The 23,855-nt window shown below is 42.4% G+C and overlaps 1 protein-coding gene across 1 annotated transcript in view; it reads right to left on the reverse strand.

Moving 5' to 3' along the window:
- LOC115480934 (protein unc-13 homolog A-like) overlaps positions 1 to 23,855 on the reverse strand; it is a 195,716-nt gene that overhangs the window by 167,030 nt on the left and 4,831 nt on the right. Inside the window, 1 exon segment of the mRNA XM_030219919.1 lies at positions 731 to 760. Coding sequence (XP_030075779.1) covers positions 731 to 760 — 30 coding nt within the window.

Raw genomic sequence — 23,855 nt, forward strand, 5'->3', positions numbered from 1 at the left:
AGAATGCAGAATGATGAGAATGCACTACTCAGGGCTGGCTAAAGGGACTTTAGTATCCTGAGCCAACTTTTTCATTGGTAACCCTCATCCCCACCTATAATCTAGTATCTCTCCCTCCACTCCCCCCATTCCACCTGTGATCTAGTACCTCCCCCTCTCTCTCAAGTCCTCTTTCCTGCTAGACCAGGTGAGGCGCTGGCTCAGAGAACAGGTGATTAAGGGTGCCAATATCCCAGTCCGGCACCTATCCCTCTAGGAGTCTGAAGGTAGACCAAACTGGGATTCTGGTGCCCTTTATCACCAGTGCCCTGGGCCAGTCCCTCACCTGATCCATAGGAGAGATGGCCTTGGCACTACCATTGCACCGCTTTGTAAGAAAGGGCTGTTGTGGGCCTCTTTGTGTGAGGCGTGCTTTTCATAAGAATAATAATGGCTTATGGACTTTTCTTTTAGGAAGTTATTCAAACCTTTTTTCAACTCTGCTAAGCTAACTGCTTCTACCACATTCTCTGGCAATGAATTTTATGCATGGGTCTGCAAGCACACACCTAGATCCAGTAGAAATGGAGAATTAATGGCCACCAACACAATATGCTGCACACAAGGGTGATGAATTCCACCTAAGTGAGTTAACTTGAAAATCCCCAATATATCTTTCAACCCTTGCTAACCTACTGAATGAATCATACCAACTGTATACAGTAACCTGCAGAATCAACATCAGACTTACCTTGGGCTCCGTCAAACTTAGCTTTCTTTACTGCAAAGAGAAAGAGAGGGAGAAAAGGAATTAACTGTGATCAGGTCCAATTTGGGAATGACAGAAAATATTCCCTAAACAAACCTATCGAGAGCAAAAGCACCAAAATGGTCAAGTTTCCAATCCTTGGGAAAATATTTCTCTTTATGAAGGGGTCAATATTCAACACGATTTAATCAGCCAGAAACAGCTGCTGACCATTTACATTTATTTATTTATTTATTTGTTGCATTTGTATCCCATATTTTCCCACCTATTTGCAGGCTCAATGTGGCTTACATTATGCCGTAGTGGCAATCGCCATTTCAGGAATGAGAAATACAAAGTTCATACCTGATAAAGTAAATTACAGAGCACGTTAGACAGTAATATATAGAGTAAGTTAAACAATCAAATACAGAGAGTTCATTTCAACATGAGAAGTAGTGTGATAGTTCGTACACTTTCATTAGTGATAGAGTGGTTGAAGCAATCACGAGTAAAAAAGTTCGGTTTTGTCAAGTTTTGGTAGAGTTTCGTTCCCTAGTGTTTAGGATGGATCTTTGTGGTATGCCTTTTCAAACAAGTTGGTTTTCAGTAGTTTTCGGAAGATTGTTCGGTCGTGCATTTTTTTAATGACATTTGGTAGTGCGTTCCATGTTTGCGTACTTATGTATGAGAAGCTAGCTGCATATGTTGATTTGTATTTAAGACCTTTGCAGCTTGGGTAGTGGAGATTCAGGAATGTGCGAGCTGACCTTTTTGTGTTCCTGGTTGGTAAGTCTATAAGGTCTGACATATAGACCGGGGCCTCTCCGTGGATGATTTTATGCAGCAGGGTACAGATTTTGAATGCAATTCGTTCTTTTAGTGGGAGCCAGTGTAGTTTTTCCCTTAGGGGGTTGGCGCTTTCATATTTCATCACCTGTTCAGAGCTAACTGGTCGTTTTTAGTGGCACTTGCCCCGTGAACGCCCACTGAAAATAACCGGGTAGTGCCGAACCCAACCCCCGCCAGCTGCAGTCCTCTTTCCTTTGCTGATCTGCAATGGCAGGCTTCTGTTTCTGTGAGTCTGACATCCTGCAGGACGTCAGACTCACAGAAACAGAAGCCTGCCCTTGCAGATCAGCAACGCGGCCACGCCGGACAAGAGGACTTCGGCTGGCGGGGGTTGTGGACCCTGCTAATAAAGTTGGGTTTAAACAAAGCTAAGAGACAGACTGAAAAGAGTGCACTTGGACTGTGGTGAACTTCGTTTTGCAAAATCTATATTTTGTTGTACGGGAGGTTCACTACCGAAAATTCCTGTTGCATGAAGACAGAAAAATACTAGAAGGTGGAGAGAGTTGTGTTGAAGATAATTAAGATAATATTAAGAGTAGGAGCATGTGACAAAATTGCCCATACACACTCTCTCATTAGGATAAAACGTACTTGTCAAATGACTGCTCATCATTCCTGGCTCTACATCCCAGTCAAAAAGCTTTCAGATGCTAAAAGAGCTGAGATTTCAGTTTTTGTGGTGGCAGTGAGTGGTAGGTTGAATGCTCTTATTCTGTTCTGGCTATATTATCTACACTCCATGGCTCCAGCCTAGAGAGTAGCTTTTACATCAACAGATTGTTTATGTCAAAGTGGTTTTTCTCTCTGGCCTACTCCCTCCATTCCCAGAATCAACTTTCACGGTATCAGATCCTTCAATTTGAACATAAAAATACATAGTAACATGGTAAATAACAGCAAAAAAAAAAAAAAAAGACCAGTTCAATTGGCCCAGCTGAGGTTCCTCCTTGTTGGGTAGATGTCAGGTTGCATAAAAGGAATTTATATGCACAACTCTTCCTTATCTCTTCCCCTTTTGTATTCCTGCCCTCTCAACCCATTATCTACCACTACTCTCCATATCCGCCACTTCCTCAGCTTGTAATCCAATGCCAATGCCATCTTCCATCATCTTTCTGCTGTGATGACTCCTTAACCACAAGCTTAGTCTGTGCTAATAACTAAAAAAAGAACATAAGAACATAAGCATTGACATACTGGGACAGAACGAAGGTCCATCAAGCCCAAAATCCCGTTTACAACAATGGCCAATCGAGGTCACAAATACCTGGCAAGATCCCAGAAAACAGACTTTATGCTGCTTTTCCTAGAATATACAGCGAAATTTCCCGTCCATCTTAATAATGGCTTATGGACTTTTTTTTAGGAAATTATCCAAAACTTTTTTAAACCCTGCTAAGCTAACTGCTTTTACCACATTCTCTGGCAACGAATTTCAGAGTTTAATTACTCATTGGATGAAGAAATATTTTCTCTGATTCATTTTAAATTTACTACTTAGTAGCTTCTTTGCATGCCCCCTAGTCCTAGTATTATTGGAAAGAGTAAACAAGCAATTCGCATCTACATAGAGGGGCATAATTGAACGAAAACGTCTATCTCCATGGGCATTTATCTCCGAGAACGGGTCCGTGAAGGGGTGGACCAAACCATATTTTCAAAAAAAATAGACGTCCATGTTTTATTCGACAATTTGTGAGCTGGGCGTTTTTGTTTTTCAGTAATAATGGAAAATGAAAGCGCCCAGCTCAAAAACGAATAAATCCAAGGCATTTGTTCGTGGGAGGGGCCAGGAGTCGTAGTGCACTGGTCCCCCTCACATGCCAGGACACCAACCGGGCACCCTAGGGGGCACTTTTACAAAAACAAAAAAAAAGGTAAAAGAGCTCCTAGGTGCAAAGCACCCTTCCCTTGGGTGTTGAGCCCCCCAAATCCCCCTCAAAACCCACTGCCCACAAGTCTACACCATTACTATAGCCCTAAGGGGTGAAGGGGGGCACCTACATGTGGGTACAGTGGGTTTGGCGGGGTTGGATGACTAAGCATTAAGCAGCACAATTGTAACAGGTGGGGGGGGGGGGATGGGCCTGGGTCCACCTGCCTGAAGTCCACTGCACCCCCTAACAACTGCTCCAGGGACCTGCATACTGCTGCCAGGGAGGTGGGTATGACATTTGAGGGTGAAAATAAAAAGTTGTGAAACATCATTTTTTGTGGTGGGAGGGGGTTAGTGACCACTGGGGGAGTCAGGGGAGGTCATCCCCGATTCCCTCTGGTGGTAATCTGGTCATTTAGGGCACTTTTTGGGGCCTTATTTGTGAAAAAACAGGGTCCAGGAAAAGTGCCCTAAATTCTAGCTACAAACGCATACTTTTTTTCCATTATCGGCGAAAGGCGCACAACTCTCCTCGGCCGATAACCACGCCCCAGTTCCACCTTCACCACACCTCCGACACGCCCCCGTCAACTTTGTACGCTTCCGCGATGGAGTGCAGTTGAAAACGTCCAAAATCGGCTTTCCATTATACCGATTTATTCGTTTTTGTGAGATAAACGTCTATCTCCCGATTTGGGTCGAAATCTAGGCGTTTTTCTCTTTCGATTATAAGGTGGATAGTAACATAGTAAATGACGGCAGATAAAGACCTGTACGGTCCATCCAGTCTGCCCAACAAGATAAACTCATTTTACATGGTATGTGATACTTTATATGTATACCTGAGTTTGATTTGTCCTTGCCATTCTGAGGGCACAGACTGCCCAGCACTGTTCCTGTACTAAATGTTCTGAAGATTCTGGAATCCTAAAGAGTTACAAGATTCTGGAATCCCAATTACCAGCAACATTCCATGTAGAACCCCAAAGAGTAACGTGAGTAACATAGTAAATGATGGCAGATAACACATTATGGTCCATCCAGTCTGCCCAACAAGATAAACTCATTTTACATGGTATGTGATACTTTATACCTGAATTTGATTTGTCCTTGCCATTCTCAGGACACAGGGCCAGATGCACTAAACTTTACGAGCCAATAACGAGCCATTAACGAGAAAGTAGTAAACCCTGGCATGCACTAAATACTTTTTTCCGAGGACGGTAGCAGCTAACGCAAACGGAATCTACTTGTTCCACTCCTCAGTATTTTATATACCTCTATCATATCTCCACTCTGCCATCTCTCCTCCAAGCTGAAGAGCCCTAGCCACTTTAGCCTTTCTTCATAGGGAAGTCATCCCATCCCCTTTATCATTTTCATCGCCCTTCTATGTAACTTTTCTAATTCCACTATATCTGTTTTGAGATGCGGTGACCAGAACTGCACACAGTATTCAAGATGCGGTCGTACCATGGAGCAATACAAAGGCATTATAACATTCTCAAGTGTGTGTGTTTTGAGTCGAGGCTGAAAGCCTGTTTCTCTTGCAAATAATTTCCCAAGTGGTCCAGGTCATTGTGCGTCCCCTGCTGGAAATAAAATCCAGTCCATTCCTGGAAAGCAATACATTTTTAAGAAAGAGCTGCTAGGAAACAAAATGTAACTAGGTGAACGTAGACTAAAATGGGCTCTGCAACAGCTATTGGATGAGGTGAAACAGCGAGTCAGAGGATGGGTGTGAAAGAGCTGCTTCTTCCGTTCAAACTGGCAAGTCTAGCAGGACAGTAGCTGATATTGAGACTGGTGCAAGGTTAAGATGGTGGCTAAAATTAAGAGCCTGTTTTACTAAGCTGCGGTAAAACGTTTTTGCAGCACACAGAGTCCCCTTTTACTGCAGCTTGTAAAAAGGTGGAAAAAATGTGGTAAAATCGCATTTGCCGCTGAGCCATTTGGGGGGGGGGGGGGGGGGAAGCACTTACCGCCACCCATTGAGGTGGTGGTATGGCCTCTTGTGCTAACCCAGCAGTAACCGGGCAGCACATGATGCTGCACAATTACCGCCAGGTAACCCCCTGCAGAAATACTTTGCAGTAGCGTAGCAAGGGCAGGGTGGTAGGGGCGGTTCGCCCCAGGTGCACGCTGCTGGAGGGTGCAGAGAGCAGCCGCGCGCCTGTCGGCTCCACTGGTTCCCTGCTCCCTCTGCCCTGGAACAGGTTACTTCCTGTTCCGGGGCAGAGGGAGCCAGTGGAGCCGACAGGTGCGAGGCTGCTCTCTGCACCCTCCAGCAGCCAAGAATGCACCCGGGGGGGGGGGCTTAATGCGCCGGGGAGGGGGGTGTCGTGCTGCACCCTGGGGGGACGGACGCCGCTGCACCCGGGGGGGGGGGGGTGCAGCGGTGATCCGCCCCGGGTGGCAGCTGACCTAGGATCGCCACTGATATTTTGTCAATACTTCCGCTAGTGCCGGAAGTGGCACATACTGGAGGTGGAACTACTGCCGACACCTACATTGGCCCAGCGGTAGTTCTGGGTTGCCACACGGCAACTCTTTAGTAAAAGGGCCCCTAAGAGAGCTGCTAACTTGTAAAGTGCTGGCTCTGCCCATGCCACCCCCCCCCCCCCAGACCACCCCATAACCTAACTTTGGTTAGTGCCTTGGCGGTCAGAGGGAATATTCATTGGTATTAACCAGTTAAGTGCTGCTGAATATCTAGGCACGACCAGCTCAGCAGGGTTTAACCAGACAGGAGCCTATCAACCCCTATGTTTTGTAAGGTATTTATTTATTTATTGGGATTTATTAACCGCTTTTATAAAGAGAGAGATTCACCCAAGGAGGTGTACAGCAGATAATACAGTTTAACATAGAACTTACAGTTTTGTTAACAGCATAACAATAGTAGAATGGCCAAATATAAACATAAATATAATGAAAGAGAAAAACTTGAAAACAGCAAATTGAAGCCTAATAATAGAACTACCATGAAACAGTACCAAAAATATACACATTTAACAGCACTGGAATTCAAATACCAGAGATATAATACAATGTTAGCATAACACTAATGATACACCTAATAAGCAAGAATTAGAACATTCAACTAACATAGATATGATGATAAAGATTTTCTACAATATGGCTTACCATTAGGCTGAGGAACCAAGAGCAGATACATGATGGGAACAAGATGCATGGTACAGAGTAAGTAGGGATAATTTGATGGTTAGTTAAACTCAAGGCCCATTCTTTGTATAGTTAAGCAAGAGACAAGAAACTGATCTAAGTTAAAGTGGGTGTGGCAAGCTAGTCCAGGTGCAGAATGAGTGTATAGTCAATCACCCTATGTATTAAAAGCTTGGGAGAAGAGGCAGGTTTTCACCTGCTTCCTGAGTCTTGAGTTATATGTAGCCCCTCTGGGAGTAAATTCCAGAGTGTGGGGGCTACTCCTGAGAAGGCTCATTGGCGGGAATCACATCATACAATTTCTTTTGATGAGGGTACAGATGGTGATGATTCTTGAGAGGACCTTAGAGGCCTCAAAGGTGTGTAAAGGGCGAACTTATTCTTTAAGTACTCTGGTCCATGTTGTCTGAGGGCCTTGAAAACCAAGTCCATTGAACATTATTAATTTCAATTTTTGTTTTGTTTTTGGGTTTTTGCCAGGTTGTTGAGGCCTGGATTGGCCACTGTCGGAAACAGGATGCTGGGCTTGATGGACCCTTGGTCTTTTCCCAGTATGGCGGTGCTTATGTACTTATGTAAATTTAACCCTGTAAGGTACAGGTACCCAGTGTATGATCGTGGACCAAATACTTGCTAACAAAAGCAAATCCCTACTAGTTATTAATCATTTGACCTCCATGTGCTCTCTCCTCACCACCTAGTACCTGCTCTTTGCAGTATTGTTTTCCACTGTCCCTCCTTCCCCGGACACCTCTGCCTTAATTCCAGCATCATGCTTTGTTATCTTTTTTGCATCTCTGCCACAGCTACATACCAGCCACTTAACAATGCAAGCCCTCTCCTAAAACAGGAATAACTTTGAAACAGATCAAAATTCCAGTGAATGATTAAGAAAAAACAGAGAAAAGCAGAGTAGAGACTTTGAGCCCGATTTTCAGACCATGGCTGACTCAGCAGTCAGCGCTAAACCCGGATATTCAATGCCAGGCTGTTTTCATTGACTGGCATTGAATAGTCGGGTGCATTTTGGCTGATTTCTATTTAACTGGCCAAGCCGATATTCAGTGCTGGCCAGTTAAGTTGAAACTGGCTTGCTATTTCAGTGGCAGAATTTGCCTGCCCAACTTAGCCGGCGATGTGCTGAATATTAGCAGACAGCCGGTTATCGCACATGATATAACCAGTTATCCGCTTTACACTATCTAGCAATATTCAATGGGAGATAACTAGTAATCTCCCACTGAATATTGCCGAATAGCCATTTAAGTGCCATTTAACCAGCCAGGAGCTGCTCTTGTTCAGTTAAATAGTTTTAAATATTGGGTGGACTAGAACCAAAGCAAAGTTCAGGCAACAAAGGTAGAAAAGAGATTTTTTTTTCTGAATTTATTAATTGTAATATGTCAGCTTTAAGAAATGTGCATCTTCATGCCCCCCCCCCCCCATCCCCAACTTGGGAGTGATGGTGTTCTAGGGGGCCCATCTCAATTTTTCTACCTGGGGCTCATTCAGTCCTAGCTACACCACTGCACCCACCCAAGTTGCTGCACCTTTTCCAGCAAGAATCTATTTGTTCATACAACCCCCATGGAGCATTTCTCTCTTACATGTCACAGCGCCCACAACCTTTCTTCCCTGTCATTGAACCCTCCAACAGTTTACTCCTGATGCCGAGATGGACAGTGACATTTATTTTGCCACATTAGCAAAAGGTTTCAAGATGCAGCTGAGCCCTCAAAAGTGTGCCTGTCACTTTTCCTCTCCTCCCTAGAATCTTCTTGCAACTTCTTCATTTTGATTTGATTTATTGACTTTATATATGGTCTTTCACAGTAGTTTACAGTACAGTACCTGGTGCATTATAGCAGTTTCTCAAGTCAGTCCTGGAGTACAACCTTGCCAGTCAGGTTTTCAAGATATCCAAAATTAGTATGCATGAAAGAGATTTGCATACAATGGAGGCAGTATATGCAAATCTATCTCATGCATATTCATTATAGATATCCTGAAAACCTGACTGGCAAGGGGATATTCCAGGACCGACTTGGGAAACACTGCATTATTGCATCACTGCAGAACAATAAAAGCATTGTGCATGTCAAAGACCTAGTCCATAAGATTTAATACAAAAGAAAAGTTAATAATACAAATAATACAGCACTGCCTGATGTTGATCTGAATGTTCTTGATCCTGTTCAGTGTTACAGACAAGGTTATCACAAGCAATTTAATCAATACTTCTGAAAGAGAGGAGATAGCAACAGCACCCAGAACATTAAGCCTTCAAACAGATGCAAGAACCTTCCCAGTGATCAAACAGATAATGTACGTCTATTTCATCAAAAATGCCACCTCATTTTCATATAAACATGTTTTCAGAATGGCTTGTGTTTGCACATAGTGTGTCAGAGATCTGGTGGCAAAAATAAATAGAACTCAAGTTCTAATACAACTTTATTCCTGCGCTTTCAATCTCACCGCTAAAATTCCCCCTGCACTGGTGCTGCAGGCTGCACCACACTCTCAAGCTTGTATGCACACAAATTAGACATGCCCCTGGAATCTGTATAGGTTGTCCAAATCTGGGGCGTGAATCCCAGTTCCACATGTAAACTAATTAGCCAATTAGGTGCTAGCAATCAATTACTGAAGTTAACAAGCACTTAATTGGCAGTAATTAGGAGTTAACACGCGGATCTGCCCTACACCCAAAGGGGGTGTGGCCATGGGAGGGGGCATGGGTGGGGGCGTTCCCAGAAATTAGGTCTGATGTTATAGAATACCTGAATTTGTGCGCCTAACTGCCATCAGTTGCTTAGAAATGGTACAGGCATTCTGTGCAGAGCACCCTTTACAGAATACTATCATAGCCTGGATTATAACAGCACCTAACTTTGGATGCCATTTACTGCATCTGGCCAGATACGCTACTGCACACGTAACCATTTTAGGATGAAAGTACAATCTCTTGGAAAAAAATATTTATATTTTGCGCCTTCTGACAGAATTAGCTTGTTTCAAAAGATCCAAGAAGAAATACCTGACAAGTGACTCCAAGTACCATTTTCCTTTAAAGCTGCCAAAGTAAAATGATGGTGTGGAAATGGCCAGTGGCAAGTATAATAAAAAACAAATTACTACAATAACAGTAATAGGTTTTAGTTTACTGCCTGTTTTATTGCAGGACACAGGTAGCCCATAGTAGTCATGAAGAAAGCTAAGTTCTCTGCAGCATCAGCAAATTCTAACTTAAAACAAAAAGTCAACTTTCCAGGATCTGGCCAGTGGTGGGGGTGGTGCATCCTGGATGCACGCTGCAGGGGGGGGGGGGTGTAGGGAGCAGCCGCGTAGCTGTCAGCTCCACTGGTTCCCTGCTCCTTCTGATATTCCTTTTCCAGAGAAGAGGGAGAAGGAAACCAGCAGCGGAGCCCACAGCTGCTGCTCCCAGGAGATAAGAGGCTGTTAGACTGAGCTCCTAATACTTACTCAGAAGGAGTCAGTCCTGTGTTTTGGACACTGTTTTAAGGAAAGCAGGAATGATACCCCCTCCCCCCCCCCCCATCATGAGCCTGCTAGAGGTAAACTAATTTGCATATACGGCTGCAGTCTGTGAGAGAGACCAAGACCTAATTTGTATAATCAAGGAACTCTAGTATGGGATTTTCCTGTTTATCCTCTGTCGGGGAGTCAGAACTACAGAATAATAAAGGAATTATTCTGTCTCACAGGAGCAGTGTAGAATTTGGAGGAGACACTATTTGACCAGTGGTGGGAATTTACCATAACTATACAAGCTACCAGAAATATGGACTACTGTTACTGAAGATGCTGCATGTGGAAGTTGGTTCAGATCTCTTTTTACTAAAGGTAAGGTTCTATCCTTTGAACTGATGGTCCCTAAGGCAAGGGAAGGAGGCCTTTAACTGCCCTATGAAACACTGAGGGCCAGGGGTTCTGTAACAATAAATCACATTTCTGTAATCCAGATGAGATTTTAACAGTGCATGAAGCAGTATGTGTAAACTTATTTCTTCAAGAAAGTGCTTAACAATGTGTAATTGGTGTAATATGCAAAAACCTATTTTTTTAAATCACACTAGAGACTTGTTGTTCAAACAGAATGTCTAAATATTTGAAGGTATCCAATATGGATATAAATTTGCCCAACAACATTAGAACCTATGTAGGGCATTTAGTGTGACCACATACCCAAAATGCAATTGTTTTATCAACATTCAGTACCAAATGATTTCACACTAACAAGGTAGAAACAATATCCAAACACTTCTGTAGTGGGCTGAGGTCTAAAGATATAGGTGATACTTTTGCCAATACTAATATATCATCAGCACAGCCGTGAAGACCTATCCATGATCTTGAATTATGGAAGTCAGAACTCAGAAAAATATTAAACAAGATGGGGGACAGAGCGGAGTCCTGTGGTACTCCACAATCCAACCAATATTGTTTAGAAGTAGCATTATCAGATGATACTACAAAGATGCAGTCTGACAAAAATGATCTAAACCATTTTAGAACTATACATGAGAGGCCAATGGATTGTAAACATCATCCTCTTTTTAGATATTCCATCATTGAAACAGGCCTGTCTTTGTGAGACTAGAGATGCCACCTTTTATGTAACTGGGCCACAGCTTTGGAATGCCTTACCAGTTGGCCTGCAGATTATTATTCAGCTTCTGATTTCCAAAAAAAAAAAAAAAAGCTTTGAGTGATATAGGGGCCCTTTTAAAAATGTAGTCTCCATCTTCCACCTTGAATATTCAAGATGTTTTATCATATAATATAGTTATATGTGGATCACTAATGTTACAATCATCAATAGACAAATATCAAGCACAATTACTGGATTTAATGTTACATCAAGCCCTTAGAACACTTTTCTTTTGTTGGAAAGATCTTGACAAAGTAACTTATTTATCATGGTGGAATTCTGTGTGTATTTTAGCTAAATATGAATCTGCTGCGGCTGAAAAACATAACTCACTTGTTAAGTACAACAAAATATGGTCTCCTTTACTAAACTCACTACGTAATAACCTTTGTCAGAATTGAAATTATGTATTACTCCTGTGACTTATGATTATGATCTGTTATCGAAATAATCCCGGACTTGCCCTAACTTGAACATGTATGCTGATGCTTGTTACTGTTAACTTGTTAAGCTGGCTAATTGCTTTATTTTAGCCATTTGTTATCATTTATAAAACACAATAAAAATATTGGAACTAAAAAAATGTAGTCTCCACTAGTTTTGGCACATGAAATTGGCATGCGCAAGGCTAGGGGCATAGCCAGACCTCGGCGGGAGGGGGGTCCAGAGCCTGAGGTGAGGGGGCACATTTTAGCCTCCCCGGCACCACCCCTCCCCCACCACTTTCGACCCCCTCCTCTGCCACCAGGTATCATTGTTGGCGGGGGTCCCCAACCTCCACCAGCCAAAGTCTTCTTCAGTGCCGGTCTCCGGCGCGTTCGCTGATCTGTTGTTCGTGCAGGATGTCAGGAGTCAAGACTCACAGAAACAGATCAGCGAACGCACCAGAGACCGGCACTGAAGAGGACTTTGGCTGGCGGAGGTTGGGGACCCCCCCAACAAAGGTACCTGGCGACAGCGGTGGCGGGGGAAGGAGGGGTTGAAAGTGGCGGGGGAGGGGCGGCACTGGGGGGAGGTCAAAAGTAGAGGGGGCCAGAGTTATATCCGTGGGAGCCCATGCCCCTGTGGCCCCACCTAGCTACGCCCCTGCGCAAGGTCATTTTTTACTGAGGGAAATAGACCTTTTTTAAAATGGGGCAGAAAATGGCTGTGTGCTAATATTAAAATTAGCATGTGGCTATTTACTGCCTGAGCCCTTACTGCCACATATTTAGAAGGCAGTAACGGCTTACACGCTACTTGTGCGTAATCAGATAGCGTGCGGCAATGTGGCCATACTGCTGATTACCAGGGCTGACGAGAGGGGGGGGCAGGGGGGACAAAATTCCCCGGGCCTGGGCCTCCAAGGGGGGCCCGGCGCCGGGGTCAGGCCACCGGCGCTGCAGTTCCCGGTCTCACCTGCCTGCCTCCTCAGCTCCGGGCCCCCTGCCTTCGAAGCGGCAGTCACAGATCGCCTCCCTTCCGACCTTCCCTCCCTGTGTCCTGCTCTCGTGGAAACCAGGAGTTACATCAGACGAGGGCGGGACACTGGGAGGGAAGGCCAGAAAAAAGGCGATCTGCGACTGCCGCCTGGAATGCAGGGGGCCTGGAGCCATGGAGGCAGGCAGATGAGACCGCGTACTGCAGCGCATGGGGGGAACACCGAGGGGCGGCAGCAATGGGGGGCAGAGGCAGGGCGGCCTTGCTCCGGGCCTGGCAGCGTCTCTCGGCGTCCCTGCTAATTACTGCTAGGAATGCCACCGCAGTAGAAAACAAAAACTGTGAATACCAACTTCGGCCCACGCTACCCCGGTGGTAGGGCTGATTTGGCGCATGCTACCCATGCGGTAGCCCTACTGTGGCTTAGTAAAACGGCCCCATAATGTTCTTGAAAGCTTTTTTTTTTTCTAATGGTGTATACTACATGCTGATGTCCATGTCTGTATATGCTGTGGTATGCTTTTAATCTTTTACAGTTTAATTTATTTGTTGTTTTATTGTATATTTGTTGTTATTTATTATCTATGTGATCATTGTAATCCAGGTAATTATTTATTCTTTAGTTTGACAATTTTTTCTAGTACATCTTCCAGGTTAACAAAGATTTCTCTGACTCATCACCATTTATACCATTTCTGGCAGCAAAGCTTCAGTTCTTCCTGGGAATACTTTTTGTTCAGAGACTATAGCCGCTGGGTGGACACAAGAGGGTCCCATTCTCTTATATGCTTTGAAGATAAGCATGATCACTTTGAACCTAATTCATGCCTCTGTAGGAAGCCAATGTAATTGCCTCATTAACAAGGGAGATATGGTCCACTGGCTTCAAACCTCCTACAGTAGAGGATACCATATTTAATTTAACACCCAGTCCCTCTTTCCTGTCTTATATTCAAGCCTTGTATTAGTCTAAACATCTACCCTAGAGTGGCCTTTGCCTAACCATCCAGTCTCCTAGGTCCCCCATAGCCTTGTTTGACCGTACCTAGCCACAATCTACCTGCCCATATTGATACCATCTAAATTTTCAGATGGTGTGGAATATAAGTCACGTAAAATTAATATAATATAATAAGGGGCTGGTTTTAGGATGGAGTGAAGGAAGAGCTAGCAATTATCCATTACGCAGTGATATCCAGCTGCTAAGTGGATAAGTTATTTGTTTAGTTTATAGCTTCTGAATTACAGGCCTAAATTAAATGGATAATTGACAGCGTGGTCAACATTCATACATATTAAGCGATGCTCCTTGCACAGATACTGACACTAATTATACTGTTTATTTTAGAAGCTCCTTTCACTTTTGGATGACCAAAACTGGCACTTGGATGATTATCATACATAGACATCTAAGTTCTATTTTCACACAAATGGGATATGGACAATCTAAAACTTAAGGATATGTATGCCCAAATGGCAAGGGGTTGTGGTCTGTGTATTTTGGGCAGAGCTAGGGTAGGCCCAAAATTGACATTTATTCCCCATTTTAGAAGGAGAATGAACACCTATGTCCAAAAAGATGGATATCAGGAGTTAAATCTGCTACTCAGGACATCCAGGTTTCAGAAAAATGCTCCTATTAAGCTGTGCTGCACTGGAGGCATTAAGGGAGCTCATCTCCTTCTTCTCCCAGGGTTTTGTACCTCCCCTACGAAAGTGAATTGGGAGAAACAGACGTCTGTGTTTCTAAAATGGCCGACAGCCATTTATGTTCCAACACATAAATGTGTATGTTGCCATTTCATAACATAGATGTTCATATGCTGCCACAGAGACATTTAAGTTCCTGTGTTGCTCCGTCAATATTTTAGACATCCATTTTTCTAAAATGAGAAGTTCATACTGCACGTCAATGGCATATGAATGTCCATTTCACCTTGGGACTCTTTCACAAAGTGGCAGTAAGCCCAATGTGGGCTTATCTTGTGCCAATCTGGAGCTACCATCGGCCCAATGTGGGCAACAACACTAGTTCTAGCCCTAGCATGCACCATTTTCCATGCTAAGGAAAATAGGTCCCTATTCTTAGCGCAGCAGTTACTCAGTAGTAATCATGTAGCAGCGTGTGTTACCCAGTTAGCATGGGAGCCCTTACTGCCACCTCAATGGGTGGCATTAAGTGTTCCCTCCCCCACATGGCCACACAGTAATCTTACCGCATGGTCACCAGCACAGGGCCCTTTTTACCACAGCTAAGTAAAAGGGTGTTCTTGTGTTTTAGAACAGGCTGTACATCAGCAGATCCTGTTCTAAGGTACTAGTAGAACTTCAGTTGTCCTAACTTGGATGTCTAAGTTCTGATTTAGATGTCTTTTCTAAACTGCCACACCACATGTGTTGAGTGCCAGAGCCAGTGCTTAAGTTCAAACAGTGGCCATCCTGGCTGAAAATCAAACCAACAGATCATTTTACTTGCAAAGGGATCATTGGTAGGAGCTGTCCATTGTCCTGAAATAAACCTGTCTTGTGCATATGTCATTTAGGACAGAAAATAAATATTGAGATCTGTATAGTCATAATGACATTAGTATTTTATTTACAACTGGTAAATGTGGACACTTTTATACAATGTGCAATTGTGCTGTAAAAGATACCAAAGGATACCACGTGGAAGAGGAGAAGCCATTTTATAAAACATTAAAAAAGAGCATCATTCCTAGAGGATTTGTTTATACACATATAAGGCTTGATTCATGCCTTAACAAATTGGCACAGACAGGTGTATTATATGCTTAAATTTAGGCACAGTTTATAGAATACGCCTAGTGCTCGTCTGTGTGACTAAATTTAGTAGCAGGAAGTTGCACCAAGTAAAACTTGGTATAAATGCCAATCCCTAAATAGCATGCATAATTTTCAGAAACACCCACAACCCGCCCATTCCATGCCCATGGCCATGCCCGCTTTTCATCTATGTGCCTTAGAATTTACGTGCATTCCTTTACAGAATATTCTTAGACAATTGTGCATGTAAATTCTAATTAATGCCAATTAGTGTCAATAATTGCTTGTTAATTGGCAATTATCAGTGCTGATTTGCTTGCTAGCTAATTAAGTTGCACACACAAATCCAGAATATGACCGGATTTGCATGTGCAACATAAATCATGCTATATAGAATCTAGGGAATAATACATGAATTTGCTACTGATAAGGACAACTTAATATATAGAGGGTCTATATTGGAAAACAGACATTTGGGTCTTTGCATTCCCAAAAACTTCCCAAGTATTTAAGAAAAGGCTCACTAAACATAGAGTTCTTAATTAAATATAAATAGCACTGTCAAACAAATGTTAGGTTTGGTAGCATGTACATCCAGATTCTATAAAGGTCATCCAAATTTGGGCTCAGATTCATGATCCTTGTGCAAACTAATTAGTTAACAAGCCATTAACACTCAACTATTAATGTTAATTGGCATTAATTTGGATTTATGTGCTGATCTGCCTACATGTAATTCTATAACACTCTGTGCCCAAAGTGTCTCACATGCAACCTACAAGGGTGTATAGCCATAAGAGGGGCTTGGGCAAGGTCACCCCCAGCCCAAGGTTCACCCCACCCCCCACCTCCCCCCAATCGCTACTGCTGTCACCTCCCTTTCCTGCTCCCAGGCCACTGACGCAGCATACACCTAGAAAATTGTGCAGTAAATTCTTATTAAAGCCAATTAGTGCTGCTAATTGGTTGTTAAGTACCAATTATTGGTGCTGATTTGCTTGTTAATCAATTAGGTTGTGGCACAATTTGGCCATTCGGCCAAATTAGCATGCACAACTTAAGGCACCATTTATAACATTTGGGAATTAGTGCATAGGGTCAAGAAAATCTGAAATTATTATTATTGATTTATTTGGATTTTGCTCACACCTTTTTCAATAGTAGCTCAAGGTTAGTTACATTCGATATACTGGGTATTCCCCTGTCCCTGGAGGACTCACAATCTAATTTTGTGCCTGAGACAATGGAGAGTTAAGTGACTTGCCCAAGAACACAAGAAGCAGCAGTGGGATTTGAACCGGTCACCTCTGGATGGCAAGACCAGTGCCCACAGCTGTGTGATAGGCTGAAATAGAAACACAGAGTTCAATGGCACACAAAGATCATTTGACCCTTCCAGTCTGCTTATTGCATTGTGAATCCAGACTTAGGGGCCCTTTTACTAAGATACGTAGGCGCCTATGCATGCCCAACACATGTCAGTTTGGAGTTACCGCCTGGCTACTGCGTGGCCCATGCGGTAATTTCATTTTTGACGCATGTCCACTACATGCGTCAGAAAATATATTTTATTTTCTGGTGCACAGCGAAAATCAGTAGGTAACTCTGACTTGACGCACGTAGGCGATTACCGCATGGTTAACGCAAGAGACCTTATCACTATATCAATGGCTGGTGGTAAGGTCTCAGACCCAAAATGGACGCGCATCAATTTTAATTTTGCCACAGGTCAATTTTTGGCAAAAATTTTAAAAAGGCCTTTTTTGCAGGCATGCTGAAAAATGGATCTGCTTGTGCCCAAAACACATGCCTACACTAGCACATCCCTTTTTTCAGCGCACCTTAGTAAAAGGACTCCTTACTTCCCCCAAGACCCATCTCCCTCTCTCCCCCTACTGTCAATTCTCTCTCCTTCCTATATTTTTTGTTCATGCCCCTTCTACATCTGCATTACTTCTCCCTCCTCCATGAGCAGATGCCATGGTTATAAAATCCAGCTTCTCCGTGGGGTTTTACTTCAGCAGAGGCGTTTCAGCATTCTAGACAAAGTTGGAGTTTTAGTGGGTTGTGATTGGTTCCTTTGTTGGATATTTAAAAGCTTAGCCATGTGTAAGCTTTCTAGTCCACAGAGGTGTCCTCACCCTCCCCTGCCCCCACGCTTCAGACAACACCCTGAAGGCCTTTCAAAACAGTACAATAACAGACAAAGCAGAAGCTGAGCAAAGAATGAAACTGTCAATTTGTCACCTTTACATTTCAGTTTGCTTTTCATACCTAGGCATTTTGTAGTATAGTAAATTTTTCTCTGCCTTTTTAAAAATTGAACCAAAATTTCATTTATATAGGACTATTAAGTCCTTAGAAATATATTCAGGGGAAAAGCTCTCTGCCAAATAAGACTTGAACAATGCAAAATAGGTTTACCAACAAGGCTTTGGAATGCTCTACCAAGACCTATTCATACCATTAACAGCCTTTTGCCCTTCAGAAAAGCACTGAAGACCCACCTCTTCAAGATAGCCACCCTAACGATTCAACCTAACCAAAGCTTGCCCACATGATTCTTATTGACAATTGTTATACATTGACCATGTTTCCCATTATCCTTATTGCTACCCCATATCCATTCCTCTCCATCCTTCTACGCCTACCTCCCAACGCTCATTTCCTTCTGCACCCAATCCCACCTATGTTCAATTCACTTATCCATTAACCCCATTAATTTTGCATTTACTACAAACTGTTTATTCTTCTTATGACTTTGTAATTCTTTATGTTGTTACTATGTAAGCCGCATTGAGCCTGCCATGTGTGGGAAAGCGTGGGGTACAAATGTAATAAATAAATAAATAAAATAAATAATATCGCATTAGTTGCTCAATGCAGATTAGTAAAAGGGCCCATGTGTATTGTTGCCCCTCCCCAATTTAACCCTCCGAGGCCAGCTGGCTTTCAGGACAGGCACAATGAATGTGTGTGAGTCATAAACTGAGCTTCAGTTCACAGAATTTTTGATTCTGATTCTGAACAATCTCGGTAGCCTTTCACCTGGTTGCTTTCACTCCATTTCCTTTAGGAGGTAGGAGTTCCATAACTGGACCTTTTGGGGGCATTTCAATAACTGAGCATCCCATTTTAGGTGCCCACTTTGCCCCAGCTGTGAGCCTATTTAATAAGGCCACTTATGTGCATAAGTGTTCATATAGATCACTAGTTGGCATCAATGTACCTATATTTAGGCGGGCTTACTTAGACTAGGTTTAGGTTGGCATAAGTGGACATGCCTAAATGAGGCACTTATACGTGTACCTTACCGTATTCTATAAGTCTGGCATGTACTTACTACTACTACTACTACTTATCATTTCTATAGTGCTTCTAGACGTATGCAGCGCTGTACACTGAACATGTAAGAACATGTAAGAGACAGTACCTGCTCGACAGAGCTTACAGTCTAATCAAGACAGACAGGATTAATAAAGGATAAGAGAAATTATTTAAGGTGAGAATCATAAAACAGACATGGGTACTGAACAAGCGAATAGGAGTTAGAAGTTAAAAGCAGCCTCAAAAAGGTGGGCTTTTAGCCTAGATTTGAAGAAGGCCAGAGCTGGAGCTGATTCAGGAAGTCAATTCCAAGCGTATAGTGCAGCAAGATAAAAGGAACAGAGTCTGGAGTCGGCAGTGGAGGAGAAGGGTACAGATAAGAGAGATTTACCCAATGAACGGAGTTCCCGGGGAGCAGTGTAGGGAGAGATAAGAGTGGAGAGATACTGAGGAGCTGCAGAGCGAATGCACTTGTAAGTCAATAAGAGGAGCTTGAATCGTATGCAGAAACAGATATGGAGCCAATGAAGTGACCTGAGGAGAGGGCTAATATGAGGATGGCGACACTGACAGAATACAAGTCATGCAGCAGAGTTTTGAACAGATTGACGGGGAGAAAGATGACTTAGTGGGAGACCCGTGAGAAGCAAGTTGCAGTAGTCTAAGTGAAAGCTGATAAGAGTGTGGATAAGAGTTTTGGTGGTACGCTCAGAAAGGAAGGGTCAAATTTTGACGAGTTAAAGAGAAAAAAATGACAGACCCACCCATGCCCTCCCCTGTGAGCACTGCCCTTGCATTACACACTACAGGAGCAATTCTGTAAATTGGCACCTCAGTCTTGGAACCCCAAATGCCCTGTGCTTAGCACCAACTCTATGGCAGCATCTTGGCACCACGATTCTGTTATCGAATACTAGCATAAGGTCGGCATTGGTACATTGGTCATGTCAATTGCAGGCATAAATCGGCACACCTAGGTGTACCTGGGAAACATGCCATTGCTCTGCCCATGCTTTGCCCACATGTATGCTCCCCTTGCAGTTAGGTGCTATGGCAAGTAGGCACTACCTTACAGAATAGTGCCTAGTGCACGTGGAGGGGGCATTTTTGATATGATGTCCAAGTCAGACTTTGGATGTTTTGTGCTAAACATCACAAATCTGAATAGAAAACATGACTATTTTCGAAACCGTAAAACATCTGTCTTTTTTTTTTTTTTAAATACCATTTGTAACAAGGGTTTGTGTTCTGTGCATTTATCTTTTCAGGCCGTTTTCGAAAAAAAAGATACAAGTGAAAATGTAGAAAATCAAGCCATTGGGATGTAGGAGGGGCCAGCATCTTTAGCAGACTGGTCCTCCAGACATCCCAGGACAGCATTGGGGCACCCTAAGGGGCACTGTTGTGGACTTCATATAATTGCTCCCAAGTACACAGCTCACTGTTGCTCCTTTATCTTGTCTGCTGAGCCTTCCAAAACCCAACTACCCCAACTGTACACCACTACAATAGCCCTTATGGGCGAAGGGGGCACCTATATGTGGGTACAGTGGATTTCTGGAGGGCTCAGCAGAACTAAAATTATATAAAATTATACAAATAACAAAGGCGGTCTTTTGCTAGAGAATAGTACATGGCTTTTTGCCACAAGACCCATTTTATTCCTTGGGCCCTGCTGCAGATAATAACGCACTGATCGTTAGAAAAAGACCCTCAATTTGCCAAGCTATACAAAATATCACCATTGTAAAATAGCAAATTTCTGAAGTATCCATGCTGTTATGGCTCTTTGAATTATCTGCTAAAAGAAAAACCTTCCCTTTCAATACCACTACAATATCACCTATGAAAATTGGAACAGAACAGTCTTCCCATAGCTCTACACTGCTATCCCCGGACCTTCCTTTGGAGTAAACTCTCTGTTGCCTATCACTCAGACAGTTTTTCACGAACCTTTTGATTCAGTCACTACACAGGCTGTCTTATTTATGAATCTCCTATATGAAACGGCATGAAGAAATATAAAAATTCTAACACTGATATAGCACTACAAGGTGTTCGAAATGCTTTACAGCCACACAGAAGAGAGAATCCCTGTTCAGTGGTGCTTACAATTTTGTGAATAGATGGACATACTGGGAACAGATGGGAATTAAGGAACAGATGAAGATTAATTCAACTCTCAGAACACCATATTCAGCACCTGATCCTGATTTAAATCTTTGGCCACACAAATAAATAGGTCAGATTCTTTACATAAGGACATAACTGTCATACTGGGTCAGACCAAAGATCCAACAAGCCCAGCATTCTGTTTCCAATAGTGACCAATCCAGGTCACAAGTACCTGGCATAATCCTTAAAAGTAAGCTAGATTCCTTGCTGCTTATTCCAGGGATAAGAAGTGGATTCCCCAAGTCCACCTTAGCAATGGTTTATGACCTTGTCTTCCAAGAACCTGTCCAAACCATTTTTAAACCCAGCTACACTAACAACTGTTACCACATCCTCTGATGATAAATTCCAGTTCTTAATTATGCACTGAGTGAAAAAAATAGTTTATCTGAATTGTTTTAAATGTACTAGTTAGTAACTTCATGGCGTGCCCCCCCCCCCCCCATCTCTGTACTTTTTGAAGAAGTAAACCTTTTATCATTTATTAGTTTTACTATACTGTCTCTCTTGAAAGGCAAATCAAAATGGTTTACAATGAATAAGGGCCCTGTTTACTAAGCCATGCTAGTGTTTTTAGCACATGTTAAAATTAATGCATGCTAAATACTACCCATATGTTCCTATAGGTGACTTAGCGTTTAGCATGTACTAAAAATGCTAATGCATCCTTAACACTGCTTAGTAAACCTGGCCCTAATTATCATACATAAAACATAATACCTAAAGGAAATCCATAAAATGATAGGAAAGTAAAAACAAGCAATACATTCAAATTAACAAGAACATACAATTAAAAAAAAATTATAATGGAATGTCTTCAAAACATAACTCAACATTTCTACATAGATCAACATTTCTACGTTGCAGGTTGTCCTTCATCAGGTCTCACATTTTGTTGAACATTGCATTATAGGGAGCCAAATGCTAATTGAAAGAAGTGTGTTTTCAGCATAGTACGGAATAGTGTATATGATTTTTCCAATCATATAGATTGTGGGAGTGAATTCCATAGAGCTGGAGAGAGGAAGTAAAAGGCTGAAGTGTGCGTAGATTCCCATCTGGCCATGGCAGGGGATGAAAATCAGTCTATTGTCAGTAAGAGATCGGAGAGTATGTGTCGGAGTATAAGGAATGGTTAGAGCTACCAAGTAGGAAGGAGTCGAGGTATATAAAGCCTTGAGTATCAAAATTAACACTTTAATTTTATATTCAACCGGAAGCCAATGTAAATGCTATAGTAGAGGGGAAGCCCTGTCATACCTGGAGGCCTGACAGATGACATAAGCCACTGTATTCTGAAGAGTCTGTAATCTTTTAAATTCTGCTTTAGTGATACCAGCATAGGCCATATTGCAGTAGTCAAAAAGTATGCTGATTAAGGCATATGATAGGCAACAAAAGGATTCTTGATCAATCAAGTTTCTGACAGATCTGAGCTGACACAGAAAGAAAAAAACTTGTCTTCATGACAAAGGATATCTGAAGGCCAAAAGAAAGTGCAGAGTCAATAGTGATCCCTAAATACTTAAACCTATGATGATTTGTCTATCAAAGAGAACTGGATTCAGAGAAGGTGGCGTTCAAAGGCCCTAGATCCACATCACCACCATTTTGACTGGACTTAGAACAAAACAGTGCTCCCTCAGCCATGTTGCAACTTCCAAAAGACAGTCTTGGAGCAGCTTAAGATCAAATGAGTAGGATCTGTGTAATGTATTAAAAGACAATCCTCTGCGTAGGAATAAGAGCTAATTCCAAAAAAACTAACATATAAATCAAACAGTAAAGGAGACCGAACTGAACCTTGAGGGACACCACAAGAGAGAAAATGGGAAGAAGACATAGAAGAGAGTTGAGAAACCTTTGAAAGTGCAGCCCGATAAAAAAGAAGAGAACATAAATGCTGGAGTAACAGATTGTGGTCAATTAAATCAAAAACACTTATACATGTGATTTTAAAATCAGACCACCATACATATAACTGCTGGTACTTATATGTGAAGGTTGCAAAAGCAACACCTACATGTGAATGCTGCTGAGTAACAACACTCTTTTTCCAAGTTAACTTTTGCAAAATCACTCTTCCCACTGCAAGTGCTGGCAAATACATGTCCTTCTACATGTTCTACAAAAAGCTTCATGTTAGGTAGAACCTTTTGTAATATAGCAGGGAAACTGTGAATGTTCCAACCTAGACATCCCAGTTCCTCCCTCCACATCCTATGCAAAATGGGGATTCACCTGTTGCATGTTAAAACAGGAAATTATAATGTTTCAGGCAGAGGTAGAAATATATTTACAAAACATAAGCACCAGGGAAAAAATATTTCTTACATTTCTAAAAGTTTTTTCGCTTTTTCCTTTGTTATTTTTATTAATTTGCATGTTATTTTGTTTGGCTTTCATTTATTTTGCTATTTCTTAATTTCATTTCTATATATTTTTTTTTACATTTTTTCCTTTATTTTTTGCTTTCCTGAATTTTTAGGAATCAGATGCCAAATTTTAGGCCTCCAGGAAAGGCATAATCAAAAGCGGTGTCCAAGTTTTCCTGAGGACGTCATTGCAGGACGTTCCAGCGAAGGGGCAGGGAAATCCGTATTATCGAAACAAGATGGGCGTCCATCTTTCGTTTCGATAATGCGGTCGGGGATGCCCAAATCTTGACATTTAGGTCGTCCCTAGAGATGGTCGTTCTTAGACTTGGTCGTTTCTGATATTCAGCGATAATGGAAACTAAGGATGCCCATCTCAGGGCCAGATGCACTAAACTTAACAAGCCATTAACGAACAAGTAGTAAACCCTGGCATGCACTAAAGACTTTTTTCTG

This window comes from Microcaecilia unicolor, chromosome 11 (assembly GCF_901765095.1).
Source record: "Microcaecilia unicolor chromosome 11, aMicUni1.1, whole genome shotgun sequence".
NCBI lineage: Eukaryota > Metazoa > Chordata > Amphibia > Gymnophiona > Siphonopidae > Microcaecilia > Microcaecilia unicolor.